Raw genomic sequence first — 23,222 nt, forward strand, 5'->3', positions numbered from 1 at the left:
ACAGCACAAAGATAACGCGTCGTTGCCGTGCGTTGAGCGTATCGCACGTGTCCGTAAAGGTCATCGCGACCGAAGATGTCTCGGTGACGATTTCTCTTGCTCCTGTGGATCGGGACGTCCCCGCTACATCGCGTTCGTGTTTAACGCGTTTTTTCGCCATATGCCGTCGTCGCGACGTTTGGACATGTGTTGACGCAATAGGGCGCCGTTTAATAATACCACAGTGGATATATTATGGTATCATATGTCCGACGGCGATGTATCTCACCTTGCGCGCTCACCTGTTGTTTGTGGAGTCGACGGCCGATAGCCCAGCGTGTGCCTTTCAACGCATTCGTGGCATGCTCCGACCGCGTCACGAGATTCGGTTGCCGTGCCAGAACGAACGACCTGCTCGATCGCAGTGCTGCTCGTTGTAGCGCCGACAAACTGCTATACGGTACACCGTGTATCTTAAAGTGCTTGCCTGAGCGGACGCGCCGAGGGCGGGCTCAGCTATCTATCAGGTCCGATAGACCCCATTCCAGCGTCCCCAACGCCGAATGCCTCGCACAGAACCTTGGTTTTCATGGGGGCTACATATGCTTCACAGAGTTCCCGCGATCCTCTCTTTATCCATCGCGTTGTCGCGTCGTCCTGCAGCAATTCCGCGAACGCTTCTGGACGCAGACGCTGTGCCGACAGACACAGCGCGACAGTGGCCTGACAACGGCCCGGCGCCCCAGCCGCCTCGGTCCGTGAATGGATCCGCATCCAGCCAATCAGACGCTGGGATTTCGCCGAACCGACGACACGTCTGACGTGGCAGGATGTGGGAACAATTTGAAGCCCATGGCACATCAAAGGCCGTTGCGTCACCGACGTCCATGGTACTGCATTCAATGGTTGGCATGCCACCTGGTGGACACTGCCCTAGTGTATATGACCACTTCTGGTGCGAATCAACTTGCATCATCCATTTATGGACCAGCTTGCGATGGCATTGCCACTTGCTTGTCATGGGGCAAGCATGCATGGTTGCGGTGGTCGCTCGCCACCATCCTTAGGAGCCTGGGGATGCCATGCCGAGGTTAATTCGGGTCCGACATCTCGATGCAAGTGTCGATCATCCTGTGCGTTGGATGGGAAGAAAGGGTCTCGTCAGTTGAGCCACCAAAAGTCACGCGGTTTCGTTGCGTTGCAGCCGACACACCCAGAAGCACATTCGTGCATCCAGACGCCGCTGACGAAGGCACTTGCTTGAGCTGCAATCACTTTGAATTACACTTGAAGAAGCAGCACAAAGCGTGTCAATTGCTCTTCCCCCTCCATTTGAACATTTGAACACGTGGTTGCAAGGGCGGTGCGCTTCGGGGCACTCTGGGGAAACCAACGAGCGCCGTGGCAATCATTCCGCATCGATCCACAGTCGTTGCAATGTTTTCGCTGCCCACTTGCGGTGCAGGAACCTCGTCGAAGGGCAAAATCCAACTGGACAACATATTTTCGTGGCCCTCCTTGGACCAGCCCTCCCACAACTATTCTCTATTCTATCATCGCTCGCTACCGGTGCTTGATAATGTGCAGCGTGTTGTCGATGCGCTTGAATGTGTTGTTCATGCACTCGACGATGAGGGCGGCAAACCCCGCCGACGCGTCTTCGTCGGTTCGTTCCATGACCGACACTTCGACGATGTAGCTGATGTCGTGGCGCGTTCGAAGCTCGGGCATGTCTGCGGGGATCATGAGCAACAACAGCGACACGAGGAGATGGAGATTTCGCCGCACGACGTTGAAAGCATCTCCACATGTCCTTTGGAATCGCTTGAAGTCGTCAGTGCCGACCCCGCCGAACACGTACGCCATTTCGGGCGTAAACACAAACGGCGTTTGCTCGCGCTTGATCCCGTACTATGTCATGCATCCGTCAGTCCATCTCGACCGCTCGATGGCCGTACCTGGTATTTCATAAAGCCCAAAAAGTGGCCGAAATCAATGTGAAAATACCGCCCTTGCTTGGTAATCTACACGCCATGATTGCATCCGCCGTGCGAAATGGATGGCTGGCAACGCACCATAATGTTGTCGTTGTGGCGATCGCCAATGCCCAGCACGTACGTGGCAACACAGTACCCAGCGCACGACCGCAAAAACAAATCCACCGCCATCCTGTAACTCCGCGGGTCGCCGTTGTTGGCTGCAATCCAGTCCGAGAAGCTCACGTCGTTGAACGCGCCAAAGATGCCTCCGAGCGCCCCCCCACGTCGGTGTACCGCCGCTGTCGTCACGGCGTGGAGGACGACTTGTAACATGCCGGTCATGGGGCCCGTCGACACGCACTTGTACGGCTCCATCGCGAGATCTTTCCCTTCCTCACGCCACATTTCGTCCATGAGAGCAATAAGCTGCAACGTCAAGCAGTCCTGACGGACGTCGTCGCCGGCCTTGAAAATGATCACGACGGGGTCGCCTCCTTCTTCGGCATTTTCAAACTCGAGCCAGAGTGGCAGCTTGGCCGAACTCATGATCTTGCACTTCTGCACGACGATCTTGCCGACCTCGACGCGGGGATCAAGCGGGAGCTGGTACGACGTGGGCAGAGTTGCGTTGAGAGCCGTGAGTCGTTCGCGCAGTGCGGCGACCATCTCGTCTTTGGGGGTGCCAGCATGGGCCAACGTTTTGACGTGTTGGCAAATCTGCTCGAACTCGCCTTTTTCGGAGAACAGTTTGTCCTGAAGCTCGAGAATCCCGCGCATCTTGCGCGAGCACACGTCCACGTACGCGTTGAGGAGGAGCCCGTACCGCTCCTTGAACTGATCGTTGTAAGACTCGACCTTCATGGCCCAGAACAAGTCGAACCCGATCTGGTTGGGGTTTTCGATAGCGCGCTGGATGAGGAGCTTGGCCAGGTGCGACACGTGATGGTTCTCGTACTTGAGTGCTTGGACGAGTTGCGGCAAGAAGCATCGAAAGGTTGAGTCGGCCATCGCGCTCAGCTTTTGCACGGCAAAGAGCCGCACGCCTTCGTGGGAGAATTGCATGTCAAGGAGCGAGAGATACGCCGCGGGGTGCTGCGGCTTGGCCCACTGAGGCAACAGCGCAAGCATGTCGGCGACTTCGGCTGCGTTGTGCCAGTTGACGCACCCCAGCACATGCCGCAGCGCTTCGAAGGAGTCGACGAACAGCATGCGCTGGCGCCAGAGCAACGATTGTTGGTACTCGCTGAGTTGGAAGAGCGGATCACGCAACAATAGCTGGCGTAGGTCGGCGACGGATTCCATGTTGGTCCCGTTGGCCACGACCTTGATTGCTAGCATCCACTCGTCTCGTTCCTGCCGCGTCGCGGCGCACAGCACGTACTCCCGTGAGCTCTCATTCGACTTGACCTTGAAGACCCATGTGCGGTGCTCCTTTCGGGTGCCTTTACTCACCGCAAACGTTGTATACGTCTCGTTGAGCTCGTCCGCGGCGGTCACAGTCGCGCCTTGCGCAAGATGGATCGCTCCTTTGTGCCGAGTTGCCGGACCATCGCCGTAGTACAAGGCACCGTTTCCTTGGCTCAGGACGCACCACCTTGGCTGCCAATTCGTCAGCGAGTGGAATTTTCCCGTCTTTTTCAGCCACCCTTCCTTCGTGACCGAGTCGGCGCGACGAGTGACTCGGGTGGGACGGGGCGGGGACGGCACCGACGACGTTGGTTCAGTGAATGCGGTTTGCACGACGACGGGGCGGGGGGGCGACGGCGGGAGCTGGAGTTGCGCGTGCCAGTCAAACACAATCGCCGCGTCGTTGCTCTGCAACTCGAGATGGACAAAGGGGCGTTCCGGCACCACAACATGCGGCACCGGGCCATGCCTGGCGTGGTGCAAATTATCCCACAGCTGAATGTACTGTTCCCCTTGACTGTAGACGCAATCGACGTCAAAGAGGTTGTAACCCGTCGTCAGGATGACGCCGTCTTGCTGCTTCGATCCCCCACCTCCACACAACGAAAGTACCACGCGAGTCGACCGTGGCGCATCGCACAGCCGCAGTTGGCTCTCAAGCCAGACAGGACCTGCCGCATTTTGCGACTCGGTCGAGATTCGTCCCCACTGCGCAAACATAGCATCTGTCCCTGCCGGCATCGCACACAACGGGACCTCACTTGTCTCGCCCACAACTTCCAAGAGCTGCCCCCCATCGTACAGTTCGACACGAACCACAACGTTCTGGCACGTCAGTGGTCTCCGCTCCACAGTGCCTGCGTCGTGGGCGCTTCTCTTTAATGCACACGTGAACCGGGGAATGTTGACGACTCGGTGGACGTGCATGCGAACAGCGGGTACCACGGCGACCTGTCCGCTGGCCACCACCACCGTCCCTCGACTTGCTCCGGTGGTGTTGTTTGCGGACCTGGGCGACGCCATTGCTAGCCGAGGGCACTTCCAGTCCGCGCCGAGCGTCGTGATGGCCATCGAAGTACCGTGCGCGGGGTGCACCGAGTTGAGGAATTCCGTGGCGGGGAATAGCGGCGCGCCCACCTGGCTTTGTCTGAGCGCGTCGTCAATGTACGATTTGTGGACCAACGTGAGGCACAGCGTCTTCCGCGTGAGAAAGCACTCTGCAACGTGCTGATACTTGCCCAGTGGTTGGTTTGGGTCGAGCATGAAGTCGCGAAACCCGGTAAACTTGAGCACGTACTCGCAGGGGTCGTACTGGCGCAGGGGCGTCGCGTCGAGCATGTTTTGGTAGCACTGGAACACGTGATCTACCGTGTCTTTCACCGTGTGGAACGGAAACAGGACCATGCGGACCTCGTTCGGCCCGGACGCGCTGACTTCGGCAAGCTGCAGCATGCGGCGGAATACCACGTTGACCGAATGGAACGGCACCGAGTGACACAAACACTTGACCCACATGTGGAAATCCGCCTCGGACTCAGCCTGCAGCGTCCACGTGCGATTCGTCGTGACGAGGTCGATGCCCCACGTGACTGACGTTCCCTTGATTACGGTGGGCTGGATCGACGACACCGAATCCAAATCAATCTTGCCCTTCATCACCGCCGCTTTTTGATCCACCGGCAAAGCTGTCCCCTGCTTCTCCGGCTTGCGCTTGTAATAGCATAACGCGCGGTCCTCGAGCTCCATGTACCGCCGCTTCATCGCCTTGTTGGTTTCGCCACGCTTCTTGAGCCATCCCGAGACCGAACACGCCGGCGCCGACTCGGACGATGCGGACGACTCCTCCACCTCGAGGAGTTCCATCGGAAGCCGCGCCACGGCCTTGACCGTGTTCTTGTCGCCGGTGCTCGAGGTACCTGCGTGGCCGATCCAATCGTCCGATTCCAGTCGATATTCCGGTGTGGTCGCTCGGATTTCGAGTGTGGCTGGAGTGACATGTGCGTGGACGGTGGTGAGGATATCACCGATTGCCTGCCGCAGCGCCAAGCTTTCCTTTGAGTGTATGAGGCCAGGTACGGGCTGCCACCGCGAAACACTGTGGGGTTTTCCATTGTCCTTGAGCGGTGACGGTGCGTGTGTGCCATAATGGGCGTACGGGTTCAATTCGTGGAAGGAAGGAATGGGGAGGCCAAAGGAGTCTCCTGCCGCGTCGCCTGTCGTGGACGATGGTGATGTGGATGGGTTGGAGCACAAGGTGGGGGCCGGTGGCGGTAAAGTGAAGCTCGATCCCCGGGAGAATGTAGTCGACAGGAAGCTTCCACGCCGCGCGGCCATCGTGTGTTGGTCGTGTCCTGGAATACTGATCATCAGGTTGACGACGGCGGTTACCCCAACCACCATGTTCACCAAGAGATCTCGTCGTGGATCGAACTGTCGTTACAAAAGCAACGATACCCCTAGCGCTTGGGCGGCACACGGCGCGCCATGAAGGTCAAGCAATGTTTGTGGGCTGCGGCGGTGCTCGGTAGCGGGGGCTCGACTTCCGTGGTGGACTCTCGACACCACAAGTGAGGATCCGACGGCTTGTGTCGATTGTAATTTCCAACCAATCAGAGGGCCGATCTTGATTTTATCGATTTTTCGCTTATTGTAAACTGATTTTTCTATGTCGAAAACGATAAATCCAGAAAAATTCGAGACCCTACGTGCAACGACGCGGCCCAGTTCTGACCCGCTCATCCACGTGTCGCCACCGATAGCTCTACCCTCGTGACTACGACAAAATACACGGCAAAGACAATACTGCTATCAAGCAGGAAGGCGTGCGCGCGCGTGACCCTGCTTTGTCGTGCCTACGCCATCTCGGAGATTTGTCTGGATAAGAATATGCTGACTTTAGTATGCGTCACAGACATAGATTTTGATGGGCAAAGCGGTCGTGGGGTCGAACATTCCACGGTTTATCCGGATTTCACGTGTATGGACTTGGTATTTGTATACATGTCGATATCCGTGAGAAGGCAGTGCCAGGAATATCCGGATGATCGTCGTCTGCGGGGCCATTTACGTTCGACGCACCACTGGGAAAGCCAGCCATGGCTGCAGCCGCTTCCTCCGACGACGATCGGTGGGGCAGTAGCGCCCACACGTATGACGAGCAATCGTTCAGTGTCATGGGGCGGCCTTCGACCATCTCTGGTTATGGCGGAGTGATCATGCCGGACTTCCACGACGTGAACCCATACGCACATTACGGCAGCGTCCCTGCCGCGACCACCGCGTCCAATGGCAAGTCCCATCGACGTTGGCAACCGATGCAAGGGATCGTGCACTCCAAAGAGAGTATGGCTCTGCGAAGCGCGATCGGGTCTATTCTGAACCAAGTGTACGAGAACACTTCGGCGGAAACACTCGAAATTCGCGCCAACACGCCGCAGTACCGGTTGGAGAAGGGCGATTGGGTCATGCACAATGCTCAGGCAAGTAGCATCGACGTTCCGATCAAGACCGTCGCACGCATCCCGCTCAATCTTCTCGACATGTCGAAGGCGGGGCAGGCGATCTCGTCGCCGCACACTGCAACGGGGCGCCACCTATCACACGACGGATACCTGTGGAAACGCGGCGAGTCGGCCAGCTCGAGCTTGAAGAGGCGATACATGGTACTCCAGGACAAAGTGATGCGATACTACGAAAAGCCACCGGAGTCGTCGCGGAGGTTGTTTGGCGGCGCGCCAAAGGTCAAAGGCAGTATCAAGCTCGACGACGTCACCCTCGTCCGTCCATTTCAAGGACAGCCGACGAATCACATGATTGAACTCGTCACAAGCGATCGCACGTGGATGCTCGTGGCCGAGAACGACCAGGACTACCAGGAATGGGTCCGCGTTTTGTGCCACACGGTCAAGTTTCAGTGCGTCGATATCGTGTTCCGCCGCATGCTGCAGCTCGCCGAGGTCGACGCGTCGGGGGCAAACGAAGTCCGGCTTGTGACCCTGCCATCCTGCTCTGTCCAGGAGACCGTCGCGCACATTTTCGACTGCTACCTCAACATGCTCGAGGCCGTGCCGCTGCATCCGTACGACCCTGCCGAGTACGTCCTCAAGGTGACGGGGTACCGCGACTACCTCATCGAAGACAGACAACCCGTCGGCCGGTACAAGCACGTCCAGGAATGCATCTTAACGAAAAAGACGCTGTGCCTCACCCTCGTCCACAAGTCCAAGATCGAAGAAGCATGCGACCAAGTCGACGACGAAATCTTCAAAACGTACACGGCGTCGGGTTCAGCGAACGGCTCGCGACCGGGCAATCGCCAGGTGTCGCATCGCCGGCCGAGCTGGAACTGCACCACGATGGAGTACGATCACATGGAAGACATGGACGACTGCCAGGACGAAGTCCTCGTGCCGTCGTCACAGTGCATGGACACCCTCCGGTTTACCATCAACCGAGTTGTCAACATCCCTCGGCACACGACGCACGTCCACCGGACGGCGCACGAAAAAGGCGTTGCGACCGCCCCGCTCCAGTTTGCCAACTGCGTCGTCGAGATCGAACTCGTCCACGCCGGAAAGCGCCTCGAACTCATCGGCGAGACCAACGACATCCGACTCAAGAGCCTGCCGCACGTGGCCAAAGACGACAGCACTACTCCGCCCAACCTGATCGGGGTTTGGATGGCCCCGAAGGCGTTCTCGACGCGCCTCCGAGTTTGCAACATTCCCCGCGCCGCCCGCATCGTGTTCACTCTGTACGGCGTCGCATCGGGATCCTCGTTGGACGAACGGGAGCGCATCATGACGACCGGGTGGAATATATTCGACGTGGACGGTCTCTTGGTCCCCGGCGAACATTTTGTCCAGTTTCTCGACAACACGCACACGTGCGTCACCGGCGCCGTCCCGCACGTTGTGTTCACGGACCAACCGTTCTTGCAGGTACATGTATGGGCCGACCCCCTTCTTCTTCTGGACACAAAATCGAGCCTGGATCCGCGCGTGATTTGGTCCTTCGACGGCATGGAACCGACGGATGGTGTGCCTATTTTGCTGCGACGACCGAGTCGACTGTGTTTTTGACGACGGGCCATCGTGCTAACGTTTGCTGTCTAGTTTGCTGTCGAGACAGAACACACCCACCAGTACGTCGAATTCGACTGGGGCGTGAGCCCGGCCAACCAAGCTGCCGTCGGGACCGAGTTCCCAATGACGCTGAAGGATGACGACATAGTGGCCAAGCTGTCGCCGCGGAACCCGACCCTGAATCGCGCGGGGTGGCTTCAAAAAACCGGCAAGAACCACAAAACGACGGCGTGGAAGACGCGGTGGTTTGCATTGGACCAGCGCGAACGCACGCTGTCGTACATGGAGCACCCGACGGGGTCGCCCGCCCCGCTCCAAGTGATCCCGCTCGACGGCGCCGAGATCGTTCGCGACGACCAGCTCAACAAGATAATCACAGACAAACTGACGGCGACCACGCGCCGCGAAATTCAAACGTGGGTGTTCAAGGTCCGCCCCGCGCATGGCAATCGCGAGTACATTTTGTCGGCGGAAACATCGCAGCAGCGCGAGTCGTGGATCCATGCGCTCCAGCTCGTGGCGTCGCAGGACTGGGTCGATGACAAGCTCCTCCCAAGCCGAGCCCTGTCGTCCGTGACCTGCCGGTCCGGCAACAAAGTTCTCCAGTACTTGCGCAATTTGATTCAAACCGACCCGCTGTACCAACTCAGCGCGTTTGAAAAGTCGGTCATGTGGGAAAACCGCCACGAACTCATGGACACGTTTGAGGCGCTGCCTCGGGTCCTGACGTGCGTCAACTGGCTCAGTGCCCGCGAAGTCCAAGAAGCTGTGTCGCTGCTGGACGGGTGGGCCGCGCCATCGCACCCGGCTGGGTACATTGCTCTACTGGACAAGGAATTCGCCAGCGACGTTGTGCGCGCGTTCGCCGTCGAGAAGCTCGCGCTCATGGCGGACACAACATTCAGTTATTTCTTGCCGCAACTCGTCCAAGCGCTCAAGTACGAGAACCATCACGTGTCGCACCTGGCCAAACTCCTCATCAAGCGCGCCATCGAAAACCCCAACCAGATCGGATTCGACTTGTTCTGGGCCATGAAGGTCGAGACGTACAACGATCAGTTCAAGGAGCGGTACGGGCTCCTCCTCAACACGTATGTCGACGTGTGCTCGCACAAGATGAAAACGATTCTCGAGATTCAGGACAAGTTGTTTTCAGAGAAGGGCGAGTTTGAGCGCATTTGCCAAGAGATCAAGCAACTGCATCACCGTGGCGTGGCGGGAGACGATTTGAAGAAAGCGCTGCGGGAGAAGCTGACCGAGTTGAATGCGAATTTGCCCAACTCGTACCAGTTGCCGATCGATCCGCGCGTCGAAGTCGGCAAGATGGTCATCAACAAGTGTAAAGTGATGAGTTCGGCCAAGCTGCCGCTCTGGCTCGAGTTTGAAAACGCCGAAGAAGGCGGCGACCCCGTCGTGATCATTTTCAAGGCCGGCGACGACGTCCGTCAAGACTGTTTGACGCTCCAGTTGGTTCGTCTCATGGACGAAATGTGGCGCGAAGCGGACAAAGACCTCGCGATGGAGCCGTACCGGTGTGTGTCGACGGGCCCCATGACCGGGATGCTGCAAGTTGTGCTGAATGCCGTCACGACAAGGGTCATCCACACTCGCGCGGCAACAGGGAAACTCTTTGGCAAGGCCACGGGAGTGCTGAGTAAAAACTGTTTTGTCGACTGGATCAAAGAAAACAACCCGCGGGACTCGGCTGCCAAAGCGGCGGGCGATTTGTTTTTACGGTCGTGCGCCGGGTACTGCGTCGCGACGTACGTGCTGGGCATTGGCGATCGCCACAGCGACAACATCATGGTACGCTTCTCGTTCACTCGAACACCACGGCGCACACATTGGGTCGCTGTAGGTGACTCAGCAAGGGCGGTATTTCCACATTGATTTCGGCCATTTCTTGGGATATATCAAGTACCAGCCCGTCGCTGGCGTTGCGTGGAAGCGGGAGACGACGCCGTTTGTATTTACCCCCGCCATGGCCGAAGTCTTCCACGAAACAACCAAGCTGACGGGCAACGACGAGCTCGACCGGTTTGCCAAAACGGCCGGCGAAGCGTTCAACGTGGTGCGAGGCCACATGCACCTGCTCGTGTCGCTCTTTTTGCTCATGATCCCGGCCGACATGCCCGAGCTGCAACGGGCGCAGGACATCAACTACGTCGTTGCGTCGCTGTATCCCACCATGTCCCCGGCCGACGCGTTTGGTTTATTTGGCGAGCTCATCGACAAGTGTCTCCGTGACAAGTGGAAGTCGGTCGATGACTACTTGCATGCGTGGAAACATTCCAAGTAACTTAACGAACCGGTTGTATGACGTCGTGCATCCTGTGCGCCGTCGGGAACGAACTGCGCACGATTGCGCTGAACCATCGAACGACTCGATGGTACGTGGTGATGGGTGGGACAATCGCCTGGGTTGTTTGACGGGTTTACGTCGCTTTCATGTGGAATTTCGTTGTGCCGGTGCTGCATATGCACCACAACGACGACTGATGGCTTGCCCATCCAACGACCGGTATGTCGAGTGCGCAAGCGCAGGCCGACAAGGAACTCCGAGCGTCGCCCTCTCGTGTACCCCTCTCTCCGGTAGAGGAAGCAACGCTTTAGACATCGAGCTTCGTCGGGCGTTTGAGCCGGCACGAGTGGTCGTGGCGTCGTTTTGTTCATGTGTCGGGGGTTTCGGGGTTCCCGACCGTTACAGCCCCACCTACACTTGTGAAAATACAGCAACCAATCAAAACATAAAACGCAACGGACCGTGGCTTCCTCGCTCTGCCACGACATCCGTTTGTAGTGATGAGCCACACGATGAACCTGACAAGAGATGTCAGAGGCGCTTTGGATTGCTGAAGCGAAATCTCTCCACGTATAGCATGGACGGGGGCTCGTTCGCTCGGAGGGGTCGGCCCTCGGTTGTGGGACCGGCATAAAAAACGCATTGCGTTTTATTGCACAATCCCACAACCGCGCGTTGGATTTGTTCGAGACTGGTCGTCCTTGTGGCACACAATGTCAGCCCCCTTGGCGCAGGTGGCTCAACCCGCCGCCATATTCGAACAGGTTGCGTCCTCTGTGGTTTCGAATAAAGGGCCAAAGAGCATGCGTTATCGTTTCGTCCACGACTCCCGATCGTTCGCGGCTCTGCCTCCAGCCCCAGCAACGTGACGTCAGCCGCGGGTGGAGCGAACATTTGAAATTTCGACCAAGCACACTCAACGACTTGTGGCCACAGAGCCACGCGTCCGACGACCGCCCGCATCCCGTGCTTCATGCGACAAAACATGGCATAGAGGTCGCGGAACTGTTGTGGCAGAGTTTTCGTGGCGGCAATTGGCTGGTAGGTTGCGCTGGTGGTATATCCGGACGGGGTCGATTCCAATACAAACACTAAGTGGATTTATCCGGATACGCAAAATTTTTTCCGAAGGAAAGTAAGCAGTTAGACTTTAAAAAAATGAATTGCAATATAGGTGACGGTTGCGAATTAATATTGTAGTCGGGACAATTGAATAAAAATATTCGTGACTGTGTTGTAAAGAGCTGGTCAGGCATCTCCACAAGTGGGAATCACAGGCAGCACCTAACACGCCGCCACTTGCTTCTTCAGCTGCCTGCACGTCTAGCCCGATGAGTCGTGCCCCACCAGCAACATACGACGGCCTGGACATCCAGTCCTTGGCACAGTCCGGCAAGCTGCCTGCCTTCAGTGACTTGAACCCGTTTGCACACTACGGCCACAACAAAGCGTCGGCATCGCAACCACAACATGAAAGTGGCCCGTCCGGCGGGCGGTGGCAGCCTGTCCCGGGCCTGATCCATTCCAAAGAAAGCTTGGCACTGCGCCAAGCGATCGGGTCGATTTTAAAGCAAGTGCACGAAGAAATATCGACAGAGAAGCTCGAAATTCGTGCTAATACACCCGAGTACCGCTTGGAAAGCGACGATTGGATTGCCCACAAGAACAGCAAAAACGTGCTACCGCCGACGCTGAAATCGGTGGCGCGATTGCCCATGAGCTTGCTGACGATAGATCCCCATGCATGCGCCGGTCGCAAAGACCCGTCCGAACTCGTCTTTGGCAACTTGAAAAAGCGCGGCGAAACCAACAAAGCATTCAAACGGCGATTCTTCGACTTGGAAGACAAAAAGTTATCGTATTATCGCAAAGAGCCGATGAAGAACGGATTGATGCTCGGGAACAACGAAAAGGCATCGCTGGTCACGGGAGTCATCAACTTGTACGACGTGTCGGCTGTCCAGCCCCACGGCGACCCAAGCGTTGCATGGGGCTTTGAGCTTGTCACGACCAACCGTACGTGGGTACTCGCGGCCGACTCGGAAGCCGACTACCAAAGGTGGGTCGAGGCCATTTGTCACTCGGTGCCATTCCATTCGGTCAACATCATCTACCGCCGCATGCTGCAACTTGCCGAAGTGAGCGCGAACGCTGCGAACGAAGTGCGTCTGGTGCTTCTGCCGTCGTACACGGTGGCCGAGACGGTCGAGCACATCTTTGAATGCTACAACAACATGCTGGATGCCGTGCCCCTCCACCCGTACGACCCCAACGACTATGCGCTCAAGCTGACTGGGTACCGCGACTACATGATCGATCCGACGCGCCAGGTCAGCGATTACCAGCATGTCCGCGAATGCCTCCTCACTCGCAAGACGGTGTGCTTGACGCTGGTCCACCGATCCAAAATTGACGGCCCCGAGCTGCTCAAGGGCCTCAGCCAGTCCCAAGATCTCTTGTATAACGAAAAAGTGTGTTTGCTCGCCACCAAGTCGTCCCGATCAAACTTGAACTTTACCACGTTGGGCGGGGACTGGAAGAATGACGCCCAGGCCGCGACCAACCAAGACACGTCGGCCAACAACGTTGGCAAGAGCTGCCACTACCACGAACCACTCCGGTTTTGTGTCAACCGTGTGCTCAACATCCCGCGCTTCACGACCCATTTGAAGCGTGATGCGCACGAAGTGGGTGTCGAGGGGCGGCCGTTGCTCTTCACAAACGCTGTGGTTGTCGTCGAGTTGTACAACGGCGGCAAGTTGATCGAAGAACCCATTGAAACCACCGATATCCGCATGAAGGCCCAGATGGACGACGGCTTGATCGCGGTGTGGTCCGAGCCCAAGTGGTACCGCACCAAAACTCGCCTGAACGAGATCCCGCGGTCCGCCCGCCTCGTGTTTACGCTCTACGGCGTGCGCAAGAACCAAGGCGGTGCGGTCTCGAACAACACGGACGGGTCCGACCGCGAGCGCATCCTCACGACCGGCATCAACGTGTTCGACGTGGAAGGACTCATCTCCCAAGGCGAGCAATACGTTCAAATGATCGATAACCTCCACCACTGCCACTACGGCTCGGTGCCGCACATTGTCGACAAGGACAAGCCCTTGATTCACGTAAGTGACTGCCCGCTGTCGCAGTTGTGCGACGCGGTGCTTCGAGTTTGTTTCCAGTACTCCACCACTCGACTGGCGTTCCGGGCACTCACCTGCCACACAACGATGTATAGATCTCGCTGTCGTCGTACCACACCGACATTGCGTTCGACTGGTCGCAAGGCAATGGGTACGAAGCCACCAAGAAGAAGGCGTACACCCATCGCAGCCAAACGCTTCAAAAATCGGGATGGCTCAAGAAAACGGGCAAAAACTACACGCTGTCGCAGTGGCAGCGCCGGTGGTTTTCGCTCAACCAGACAACCAACTCGTTGTCGTACGGTGAGGACGTCCACACACCGGCAAAGCACACGATCAACGTCCTCGGGGCGACTGTGTGGGCCACGGACGAGCTCAACTCCAAGTTTACGACGTTCGTCACGTCCAAGAGCACCAAGAAGGAACAACAGACGTGGGTGTTTAAGCTCCGAGCGGAAGGAAGCAGTCGCGAGTTTGTCATGAGCGCCAGCACCAAGCAGGAACGCGAGGAATGGATGACTGCGATCAAATTGGTCGCGCGCGGCGAGACCTTTTCCGACGACGAGGACAACCAGACCGAGACAAACAGCAGCATGGCGATGAGCTTCCACTCGATGTCGAGCCAAGACTCGGCGCGGCACTCGATGCTGCGGTCGTTCACGCTGCCCCAGTCGTCCATGTTTCTCACGCAGCGCGCGTCGTCCGCGTCGAGCGTGGGTAGCGTCGACAGCAATATGCGCGCGGTGGACGATCTGCGCCACATCATCTCGCGCGACCCGCTGTACCGGTTGAGTTCGTACGAGAAGGCCATCATGTGGAAGAACCGCCACATGTTCAAGAACGATTTTGATGCGTTGCCGCGGATCCTGACGTGTGTGAACTGGAACAACTCGACCGAAGTCGACGAAATCGTGAGCATGCTGTCGCTGTGGAATACGGCGAGCCATCCCGCGGGGTACATTCGGCTGCTCGACTTGGAGTTTGCAAACGAAGGTGTCCGCGAGTTTGCCGTCCAAAAGTTGAGCGAGATGGCCGACACAACGTTCAGTTATTTCTTGCCGCAGCTTGTCCAAGCGCTCAAGTACGAAAACCACCACGTGTCACCGCTGGCCCAACACCTTATCAAGCGCGCTATCGAAAACCCCAACCAGATCGGGTTCGACTTGTTCTGGGCCATGAAGGTCGAGTCGTACAACGATCAGTTCAAGGAGCGGTACGGACTCCTCCTCAACACGTATGTCGACGTGTGCTCGCGCAAGATGCGATCGATCCTCGAGCTCCAGGACAAGTTGTTTTCAGAGAAGGGCGAGTTTGAGCAGATTTGCCAGCTCGTCAAGCAACTCCACCACGACGGCAAGAGCAAGGACGAGATGAAGGCGGCCATGCGCGAACAACTCGCCAAGCTCAACGAAACGTTGCCGTCGTCGTACCAGTTGCCGATCGATCCGCGCGTCGAAGTCGGCAAGATCTTGGTTCACAAGTGCAAGATTATGAGTTCGGCCAAGCTGCCGCTCTGGCTCGAGTTTGAAAACGCCGAAGAAGGCGGCGACCCCGTCGTGATCATTTTCAAGGCTGGCGACGACGTCCGTCAGGACTGCTTGACGCTCCAGTTGATCCGTCTCATGGACGAAATGTGGCGCGAAGACGGAAAAGACCTCGCGATGGAGCCGTACAAGTGCGTGTCGACGGGCCCCATGACCGGTCTCGTTCAAGTTGTTCTGCACTCAGTGACGACTGCCGCCATCCACAAGCGCGGCGGCGGCGTCATCGGCGCGTTTGACGACACAAGTTTTGCCAGTTGGATTGCAGCCAACAACGGCGACCCGCGGAGTTACAGGACGGCGGTGGATTTGTTTTTGCGGTCGTGCGCTGGGTACTGTGTTGCCACGTACGTGCTGGGCATTGGCGATCGCCACAACGACAACATTATGGTGCGTTGCCAGCCATCCATTTCGCACGGCGGATGCAATCATGGCGTGTAGATTACCAAGCAAGGGCGGTATTTTCACATTGATTTCGGCCACTTTTTGGGCTTTATGAAGTACCAGGTACAGCCATCGCGAGTGGCCACGAGCGATGGCACATCGAGCGGTCGAGATGAACTGACGGATGCATGACATAGTACGGGATCAAGCGCGAGCAAACGCCGTTTGTGTTTACGCCCGAAATGCGCTACGTTTTCAAACCGACGTCAGCGGAAGGACACGACGAGTTCCCGCGGTTCCAAATGCTGTGCGGGGAAGCGTTCAACGTCGTGCGAAGACACATGCACCTGTTGGTGTCGCTGCTGCTGCTCATGATCCCCGCGTCCATGCCAGAGCTGCGCCACCGCGACGACATTAGTCATATCGTGGAAGTGACGGCGCAAAAGTTGACGGACGAAGACGCCGCTGCCTACTTTGCCGATCTCATCGTCCAGTGCATGAGCAACACGATGAAGCGCATTGACAACACATTCCACATCCTCAAGCATCGATAGACCTCCCCCATTTATTTCGTAAAGCGTTGTAGTGTCATGGACCAAGCGTCGAGTGTGGCCATTCGTGTTAGATGCCCCACGTTTGGCTGCTGCAAACTGGTCCACACTCGCCATGCAGCAAGGACGAGTTGTGTCAGATCCTGACGAGAATGGATGCCTTAGTAGTTTTATGCCACGCGTAGCAGCACCAGTCCTCCGGCACGCATGCGCTCACGATCGGACGGAGTACTTATTTGACGGTGACTCTGCTGCGGGCGACAATTCCAGCAATGTGTGTGTGTGCAGTCTGTCTTTTTGCAAACATCGACAAATCTGCATGTCCAGCTTGGATACGATCGTCGCAATTCCAACGAGATCGGGCTGTGTCGATGAATGTAGCTGGCTCGCTGCCGCACAACGGTGACGTTTGAAGGAGTAACGAGGCTCATTTGGGGCTTGGCAGGCCAGGCCAGTGCTGTCGGCGGCGACATGCGAGAGCTGCGACACGTTGTGCTGAATTGAGTCCAGCTTTATCCGGAACATCCCCTCGATACAAAACCCAGCAATTCGATGTCCCCCCGCATCGCGATCATCCGGATAACCGCAGCGATGACCTGCATTTCCCCTTTGGAGCTCCGACCGACGACCTTCCCAATGGCGGCAGCCGCGACGACCGACGCGCACATGCTGCTTCCATCCATGGACGAACTGAACCCGTATGGATTGAGTTGGGATGCACCCTTGGAAAGCGAACTCCACGAAGACAACAACAGCGACCAAGGAACGACGACGTGGCATCCCGTTCCAAACCTCATCCATTCCAAAGAAAGCGTTCGGTTACGCGAAGCCATGTCCGCCATCCTGCAGGATGTGCATGTGGGGACATCGCTCGAAGATTTGGAATTGCGTGCCACAGCACCGGAATATCGTCTTGAAGAGGGAGACTGGGCGACTCATGATGTATTTGACAACTCGACAAACCCGGCGGCAGATCTCCAGGATTCCTTGAGCGGAGCGCTCATGACCGTAATCAAGACCGTCGCGCGCCTTCCTACCGATTTGCTGCAGGAAGATCCATCGCACAATAACGACACCTCCACCACCGGGCCTACCGACACCGTCGCCGTAAGCGGTTGGTTGAAGAAGCGCGGAGTCGGCAACGTCGCCCTGAAAAGTCGATTCATGCAACTCGAGGGCAACGTGATCGCGTACTACGGCAAAGAACCCCACCCGAAGCTGACGAAAGCGGAACGCGCCAAGTTGCAAAAAGGCGTCGTCGAACTTGACAAACTCACGTCGTTGCAACCATCGGGCGAGAAGGACCTGTGGTGGGCGCTCGAGCTAGTCACGACGAACCGCATCTGGGTCCTCCAAGCTGACTCGGAAGCCGAGTACATGAAGTGGGTCACTGCGCTGTGCCACACCGTGCCCTTCCCAGTAATTAACCAGCAGTTCCGCCGCATGCTGTGCTTGCAAGAGGTCCGGGCGACAGCCAAAACCGACGTTCGCCTCAACCTCCAGCGCACGTTCACAGTGCAAGAGACTATCGACCACATTTTCTCGTGCTACGAACACGCCATCGACGCTGTCCCCCTCAAGCCGTACTCGCCAACCGACTACGTGCTCAAACTCACCGGATTCAAAGACTACCTCATCGAACCGACGCGACTCATCATGGATTACCAGTATGTTCGTGAGTGCCTCTTAACCAAGAAAACGCTGCGGCTCTCGGTCGTGTCCAAGGCGTCCATTTACGCGGCCGTGGCGCGCACGAAATCGACGCCGTCGTTCAACGCGGCGCTGTCGTCCATGGCGTCGTCCAAGAGCTCTCAGCGCCTGACGTCCCTGGCAGCGGTTGTGAATACATCATCCCGTGGTGCCCACCCATTGCACGACGACGACGACAACCAACAGTCGTCTGGGGACAGCGTCCGTTTGAATGGAACGAGCCAGTCGTCGTTCGACCTGGGCAAGACTGGCGCACTTGACGAAGCGGCGCCGTCGGCCGTGTCATCGCAATTCATTGCGAAAAGTTATCAATTGAACGAGTCGCTTCGATTCTGCGTCCATCGGACGCTCCAAGTGCCGGGCCACACCGCCCAAATCAAACGCACGTCCCACGAAGTGTCGATCGAGACCGCGCCGCTAATGTACTTTCAAGTTGCGATCCGTGCGCAGTTGTTTGACGGCGGCGTCGCTCTCGAAGACTGGATCGAGACAGCTGAGACCAAGCTCCTGCCAATGAACAATGACACGTCGATGCCTGTCGCGTACATGGCAGTGTGGGACCGCCCGACGTGGTTCCGTTCCAAGCTGAAGATCCGCGAAATCCCACGCAGTGCCCGGCTTGTGGTGACTCTGTTTGGCGGCAAAAAGGACTCGTCGGGCGGCGGCCGCCTCAGCTTGGACGACCGCGAATGCCTTGCCACGACTGCAATCAATCTCTTTGACGTGGACGGCTTACTTGTTCAAGGTGATTCGTACGTGCAGCTGCTTTCCAACGTGTACAGGTGTGTGACTGGTCCCGTGCCTCACATTATCGACCCCGCCAAGCCGTACTTGCAGGTACTAACGACGGCGTCATGACGTTTCCGTGGCGTTCGCGTATGTGTGTCGGACGGCGCGGTCGTTCCAGGCGATCGTGGGCTTGATGCGTGCATGAGGAGGCTTCCCCTTTGACGTGGTTGAGTCGTCACGTTGATATCTTGTAGCTTTCGTGGAAAAACTACCCCACGGACGTGCAATTTCAAGTCGGTGATCATGCAGTAGCCACGGTCGACGAAGCGGAAGAACCCGACGATGACATTGTCGAGGAGGAAGGCGCGGCGACGACGTCCAGCGGGAGCAACAACGGCAGCCTTGTCAATATTGCGATCGATAAGAAAGGATGGCTCAAGAAGCTTGGCCAGCAAGGCACAATGAGCAAGTGGCGCGACCGATGGTTCAGCTTGAACCAGGCGACAGCGACACTCACGTATGCTGACACGCCGCAGTCGTCGTCGACAAAGTCCATTCAACTCGTTGGCGCGACCGTCCTCATTGCGGACCAACTCAACGAAGTGTACACGACCTACGCCGTCAACAAAAACACCCGCCGTCAGCAGCAGACGTGGGGATTCAAGCTCAAGCCAGCCAACAAGTCGCGCGTGTACTTGATGAGCGCCCAGACCAAGCAAGAGCGCGAGGAATGGATGGCTGCGATCCGCGCGATCGCATACGAGGCCAACTCGATTGACGGCGACTGCGACAGTAGCACAACTCGCGGCAGCTTGCTCCTGAGCAGCACAGTTCTGTCCGCAACGACGTCGTCCGTGTCCGAGGCCGACCCGTTCATGTCCCTGCGCGCGAATGACAACGAGAGCCTCTTAGAAGAGATCAAGCTCCTGATGCAGCAAGACCCGCTCGTCAAACTCAACAAGCTTCAGAAGCACGTGCTATGGACCCACCGCCACTTGTTTATCGAGCAGTTTGAAGCCCTGCCTCGCATCCTCTCGTGCGTGAATTGGGTCGACCCTATCGAATCCAAGGAAGCACTACATTTGTTGCGGCAGTGGGAGCCTAGCACGCATCCCGCTGGTTACCTCGTCCTGCTGGACGCGGAATTCTCGAACGACCAAGTTCGCAAGTTTGCCGTCGAGCAGCTCAACGAGATGGCTGACACGACCTACAGCTACTTCTTGCCGCAGCTCGTGCAAGCAATCAAGTACGAGAACCACCACGCGTCGGCGCTGGCGCTGCAGCTCATCGAGCGCGGCCTGCGCAACCCCAACCAAATCGGATTCGACTTGTTTTGGGCATTGAAAGTCGAAAGCGAGAACGACCAGTACCGCGAACGCTACGGCACGCTCCTCAACACGTTCTTGGACGTGTCCTCGTCCAAGATGCGCGATATCTTGCACCTCCAAGCGTCGCTCTTTAGCTCGACCGGCAAGCTCGAGGCGATCTGCCAGTACGTGAAGCAACTCAAGGCGAATCGTAAAGTCCTCGACGATATCAAGGTGGACATGCGCAAGAAACTCGACGAGCTCAACGAGACGCTTCCGTCGTCGTTCCAGCTTCCCATCGATCCCCGCGTCGAAGTCGGAAAGCTCATCGTGAGCAAGTGCAAAGTCATGGGGTCTGCCAAGCTCCCGTTGTGGCTCGTGTTTGAGAACGCCGAAGTCGGCGGCGACCCCATCGTCGTCATCTTCAAATCTGGCGACGACGTTCGCCAGGACAGTTTGACACTGCAGCTGATCCGTGTCATGGACGAGCTGTGGCGCGCCGAGGGGATGGACCTTGCGATGGAGCCGTACAAATGCGTCGCAACGGGCCCCATGACCGGGATTTTGCAAGTTGTGCTGAATGCGGTGACCACGGCCGATATCCACAAGCGCGTCGGCAACTGGGGCGCGTTCGACGACACGAGCTTTTCCAACTGGATCCAAGCCAACAACCAAGACAAGAAGAGTCTCAAGAATGCAGTCGATCTCTTTCACCGGTCCTGCGCAGGCTACTGCGTCGCCACGTGTGTGCTCGGCATTGGCGACCGCCACAATGATAACATCATGGTAAGGTCTCGAATACACCGGGTTTGAGAGTGGCCCTGTCATGGCTGCGTCTGGGCTAGATGACGCACAGCGGACGGTACTTTCACATTGATTTCGGGCACTTTTTGGGTCATGTCAAGTACCAGGTACGACGAAACTTTCTTGGCAGCTCCGATGACGACGCCTATGTAGTTTGGAATCAAGCGCGAGAAGACTCCGTTTGTGTTTACCCCCGAGATGGCCCACGTGCTGGGCGGCCGCGACTCGCCATCATTCGCCGCGTTCGTCGACACATGCACCCGCGCATTCAATATCCTCCGCAAGCATGTGCATTTGATGGTCACGCTCTTCTTACTCATGATCCCTGCCGACATGCCCGAGCTGCGCAGTCGGGACGACATCAACCATCTCGTCGAAGTGTGTCTCACTGGCCTGTCCAACGACGATGCGGCCAAGGCGTTCGAAGCTGCAATCGACTTTTGCCTTGGCAACCGATTCAAACGTTTGGACAACTACATTCACATCATTGCCCACAAGTATTTGTAGTCACGCAGCCAAAGCATCTGATCGACTTCCCTCTGTGAATACTACATGGATTTGTGTTGTACACAACGTGGCCTCGCGACGCATCGGAGAGATCGTTGGCAAACATGGCATTCGAATGGCGCTGCGAGACCTTTTGCTCCATACGCCCCAAACGTTAGCATTTTTGCCAGACCACGTACCGCAACTAAGCTCGAGGGACATGACTGGATTTGACGTGCAAATTGCACTCGCGTTAAGTCGTCAAACACTATGCCATTATCCACTTAACTGTTCCTGTGATGTGTACAGCACTTTGGCGCAGAGGAAGCGTGTTGGGCTCATAACCCAAAGGTCCTTGGATCGAAACCAAGAAGTGCTAGTAGATTTTCTTGTTGTCGAAACGCCGCGTTGCTTGAATTATCGTACCATGCTTGATTCTCGTGGACGGTTGTTTGGGTCATTTTGGTGTTGCTTGCCCACATACAGCTCGAATAAAGTGTGCGCCAAAAAGATAGGAGTCTCCTCAAATTGTGGCGTGTTGTATTGTTCAACTCGTCATGGTTTCATCTACAGTGCGATGCAAAAGGTTATAACCACCACGTTTTTTCTAGATTTTCCTGTCACTGACAGTGATTTAACTGTAAATTGATCCGAAGACATGCTTGGATTTGAAATAAATACATACTAGTACACAATTCTACCTTTGAATCGTGTTAAAACGAGAATAACTGAGGGAGTTATGAAAAAAATACGTTTTAACACCTCGAGCTTGGTGCGTGATAGAAGTCGCGGAGATTTGTCCAAGGCGGATTTCGTATGCATGTTGAGCTGAGGTTGCTTTTAGTCCACACCTGATAGTCACTAAAACGTAGGACGAGTTCGTGTTTCCACTAACCGTACAGCTATCATATGACGAAGCTGAATTAAATACACGGATGTACAGAGAGCTCGCGATTCGTTTTCACGCGGTCGCGACGGGTTGGGGCGGCGCCGCATCGAATGAACTCGACTCGCTCACCCTCGATCGACTCGTCAGAACGTCGAGCACTCCCATGATGGACTTGCGGAGAGAAGGGATGCGAAAGCCCAGTCCAGGTGATATCGTTGCTGGGAGAGTAGCTGTCATGTTTACATCCTTGCGGAACACCGCCATGGCTTCTTCGAGTCGTGCGCGGTCGTGTTCGTGATCCAGTGGGGTTTTGGGAATTTCATCTTTGAAATAACGGCGCTGCCACGTGCTAATTGCCCGAGCCCAGTCGGATCTGACGGACGGTCCGAGGACACTGAGCTCGACCGTCTCCTTGGGCGACAGCGCGTACGTGCGGTCTTTGACGAGTACGCGCTGCGACTCAACCGTGAAGCTGAATGGAATGTTGTCATCTCGCTTGTGTGGTTTCACTTCGACCTTGCAGCCGGACAAGCGGAGTTCGCCAACAAGGCATGACATATCGGCGGACGAGTAGAAGCGCAGGTACCCATGGTCCAAGTGGCCAAAACAGATATGCGACGCCTTGTTGGCGCTGTGTTTCATCAAGTATCCTTCCATGGCAGCGAGGGCGACGAGTTGCTGCGCTAGAGCGAGTGAGACCTGCCGAGTCGCTCTGGAAGTCGCAATGTGCAGCACCTCCGTAACGGTCTGGCTTGGAAGAACGCGTCCGATTGGCCAGAAATTCTCCATCTTTTCCTTTGTTCCCAGGTCGAGGTACAACCCGACGACAAAACCCAGCGAATGAAACGTCATGGGGACATGTGGTAGCATCTAAAACAGCATACAAACGTCGGCCCTCAGCATCTGGACAAATGTCACATGTACAATATTCTG

The 23,222-nt window shown here is 56.7% G+C and overlaps 5 protein-coding genes and 1 non-coding gene across 6 annotated transcripts; 4 read left to right on the plus strand and 2 right to left on the minus strand.

The window, feature by feature from the left end:
• Positions 1–1,407: 1,407 nt before the first annotated feature.
• H310_12168 (hypothetical protein) lies at positions 1,408–5,943 on the minus strand. The gene is made up of 3 exons (XM_008879149.1): positions 2,055–5,943; positions 1,938–2,003; positions 1,408–1,890 (listed from the first exon to the last, which is right to left on the minus strand). The coding sequence occupies exons 1-3, from the start codon at positions 5,763–5,765 to the stop codon at positions 1,543–1,545; spliced, it is 4,125 nt and encodes a 1,374-aa protein (XP_008877371.1). The 5' UTR covers positions 5,766–5,943; the 3' UTR covers positions 1,408–1,542.
• A 495-nt stretch (positions 5,944–6,438) lies between these two features.
• On the plus strand, positions 6,439–11,178 carry H310_12169 (hypothetical protein). The gene is made up of 3 exons (XM_008879150.1): positions 6,439–8,305; positions 8,480–10,255; positions 10,308–11,178. The coding sequence occupies exons 1-3, from the start codon at positions 6,461–6,463 to the stop codon at positions 10,746–10,748; spliced, it is 4,062 nt and encodes a 1,353-aa protein (XP_008877372.1). The 5' UTR covers positions 6,439–6,460; the 3' UTR covers positions 10,749–11,178.
• An 822-nt stretch (positions 11,179–12,000) lies between these two features.
• Positions 12,001–16,532, plus strand: H310_12170 (hypothetical protein). Its single transcript, XM_008879151.1, has 4 exons — positions 12,001–13,870; positions 13,984–15,819; positions 15,871–15,936; positions 16,011–16,532. The coding sequence occupies exons 1-4, from the start codon at positions 12,083–12,085 to the stop codon at positions 16,365–16,367; spliced, it is 4,047 nt and encodes a 1,348-aa protein (XP_008877373.1). The 5' UTR covers positions 12,001–12,082; the 3' UTR covers positions 16,368–16,532.
• A 439-nt stretch (positions 16,533–16,971) lies between these two features.
• H310_12171 (hypothetical protein) lies at positions 16,972–21,487 on the plus strand. The gene is made up of 4 exons (XM_008879152.1): positions 16,972–18,911; positions 19,058–20,896; positions 20,956–21,021; positions 21,068–21,487. The coding sequence occupies exons 1-4, from the start codon at positions 17,001–17,003 to the stop codon at positions 21,419–21,421; spliced, it is 4,170 nt and encodes a 1,389-aa protein (XP_008877374.1). The 5' UTR covers positions 16,972–17,000; the 3' UTR covers positions 21,422–21,487.
• A 220-nt stretch (positions 21,488–21,707) lies between these two features.
• On the plus strand, positions 21,708–21,779 carry H310_12172. Its single transcript has one exon. It is a non-coding gene; the product is annotated as a tRNA-Met (tRNA).
• A 471-nt stretch (positions 21,780–22,250) lies between these two features.
• Positions 22,251–23,141, minus strand: H310_12173 (hypothetical protein; the record flags this gene model as incomplete). Its single annotated transcript, XM_008879153.1, has 1 exon — positions 22,251–23,141. The coding sequence occupies one exon, from the start codon at positions 23,139–23,141 to the stop codon at positions 22,362–22,364; it is 780 nt and encodes a 259-aa protein (XP_008877375.1). The 3' UTR covers positions 22,251–22,361.
• Between the last annotated feature and the right edge of the window lie 81 nt (positions 23,142–23,222).

This window comes from Aphanomyces invadans (assembly GCF_000520115.1).
Source record: "Aphanomyces invadans strain NJM9701 unplaced genomic scaffold supercont1.36, whole genome shotgun sequence".
Taxonomy (NCBI): Eukaryota; Oomycota; class Saprolegniomycetes; order Saprolegniales; family Verrucalvaceae; genus Aphanomyces; species Aphanomyces invadans.

Bases quoted from the DNA above. Each gene is read 5' to 3' on its own strand.
- H310_12168 (XM_008879149.1), bottom strand. From the start codon at position 5,765: ATGGTGGTTGGGGTAACCGCCGTCGTCAACCTGATGATCAGTATTCCA. The intron at 2,004-2,054 runs GTGCGTTGCCAG...CATGGCGTGTAG, and splicing joins GCCACAACGACAACATTATG to ATTACCAAGCAAGGGCGGTA. The intron at 1,891-1,937 runs GTACGGCCATCG...TGCATGACATAG, and splicing joins TGGGCTTTATGAAATACCAG to TACGGGATCAAGCGCGAGCA.
- H310_12169 (XM_008879150.1), top strand. From the start codon at position 6,461: ATGGCTGCAGCCGCTTCCTCCGACGACGATCGGTGGGGCAGTAGCGCC. The intron at 8,306-8,479 runs GTACATGTATGG...TTTGCTGTCTAG, and splicing joins CGGACCAACCGTTCTTGCAG to TTTGCTGTCGAGACAGAACA. The intron at 10,256-10,307 runs GTACGCTTCTCG...GGGTCGCTGTAG, and splicing joins GCCACAGCGACAACATCATG to GTGACTCAGCAAGGGCGGTA.
- H310_12170 (XM_008879151.1), top strand. From the start codon at position 12,083: ATGAGTCGTGCCCCACCAGCAACATACGACGGCCTGGACATCCAGTCC. The intron at 13,871-13,983 runs GTAAGTGACTGC...AACGATGTATAG, and splicing joins AGGACAAGCCCTTGATTCAC to ATCTCGCTGTCGTCGTACCA. The intron at 15,820-15,870 runs GTGCGTTGCCAG...CATGGCGTGTAG, and splicing joins GCCACAACGACAACATTATG to ATTACCAAGCAAGGGCGGTA.
- H310_12171 (XM_008879152.1), top strand. From the start codon at position 17,001: ATGGCGGCAGCCGCGACGACCGACGCGCACATGCTGCTTCCATCCATG. The intron at 20,897-20,955 runs GTAAGGTCTCGA...CGTCTGGGCTAG, and splicing joins GCCACAATGATAACATCATG to ATGACGCACAGCGGACGGTA. The intron at 21,022-21,067 runs GTACGACGAAAC...ACGCCTATGTAG, and splicing joins TGGGTCATGTCAAGTACCAG to TTTGGAATCAAGCGCGAGAA.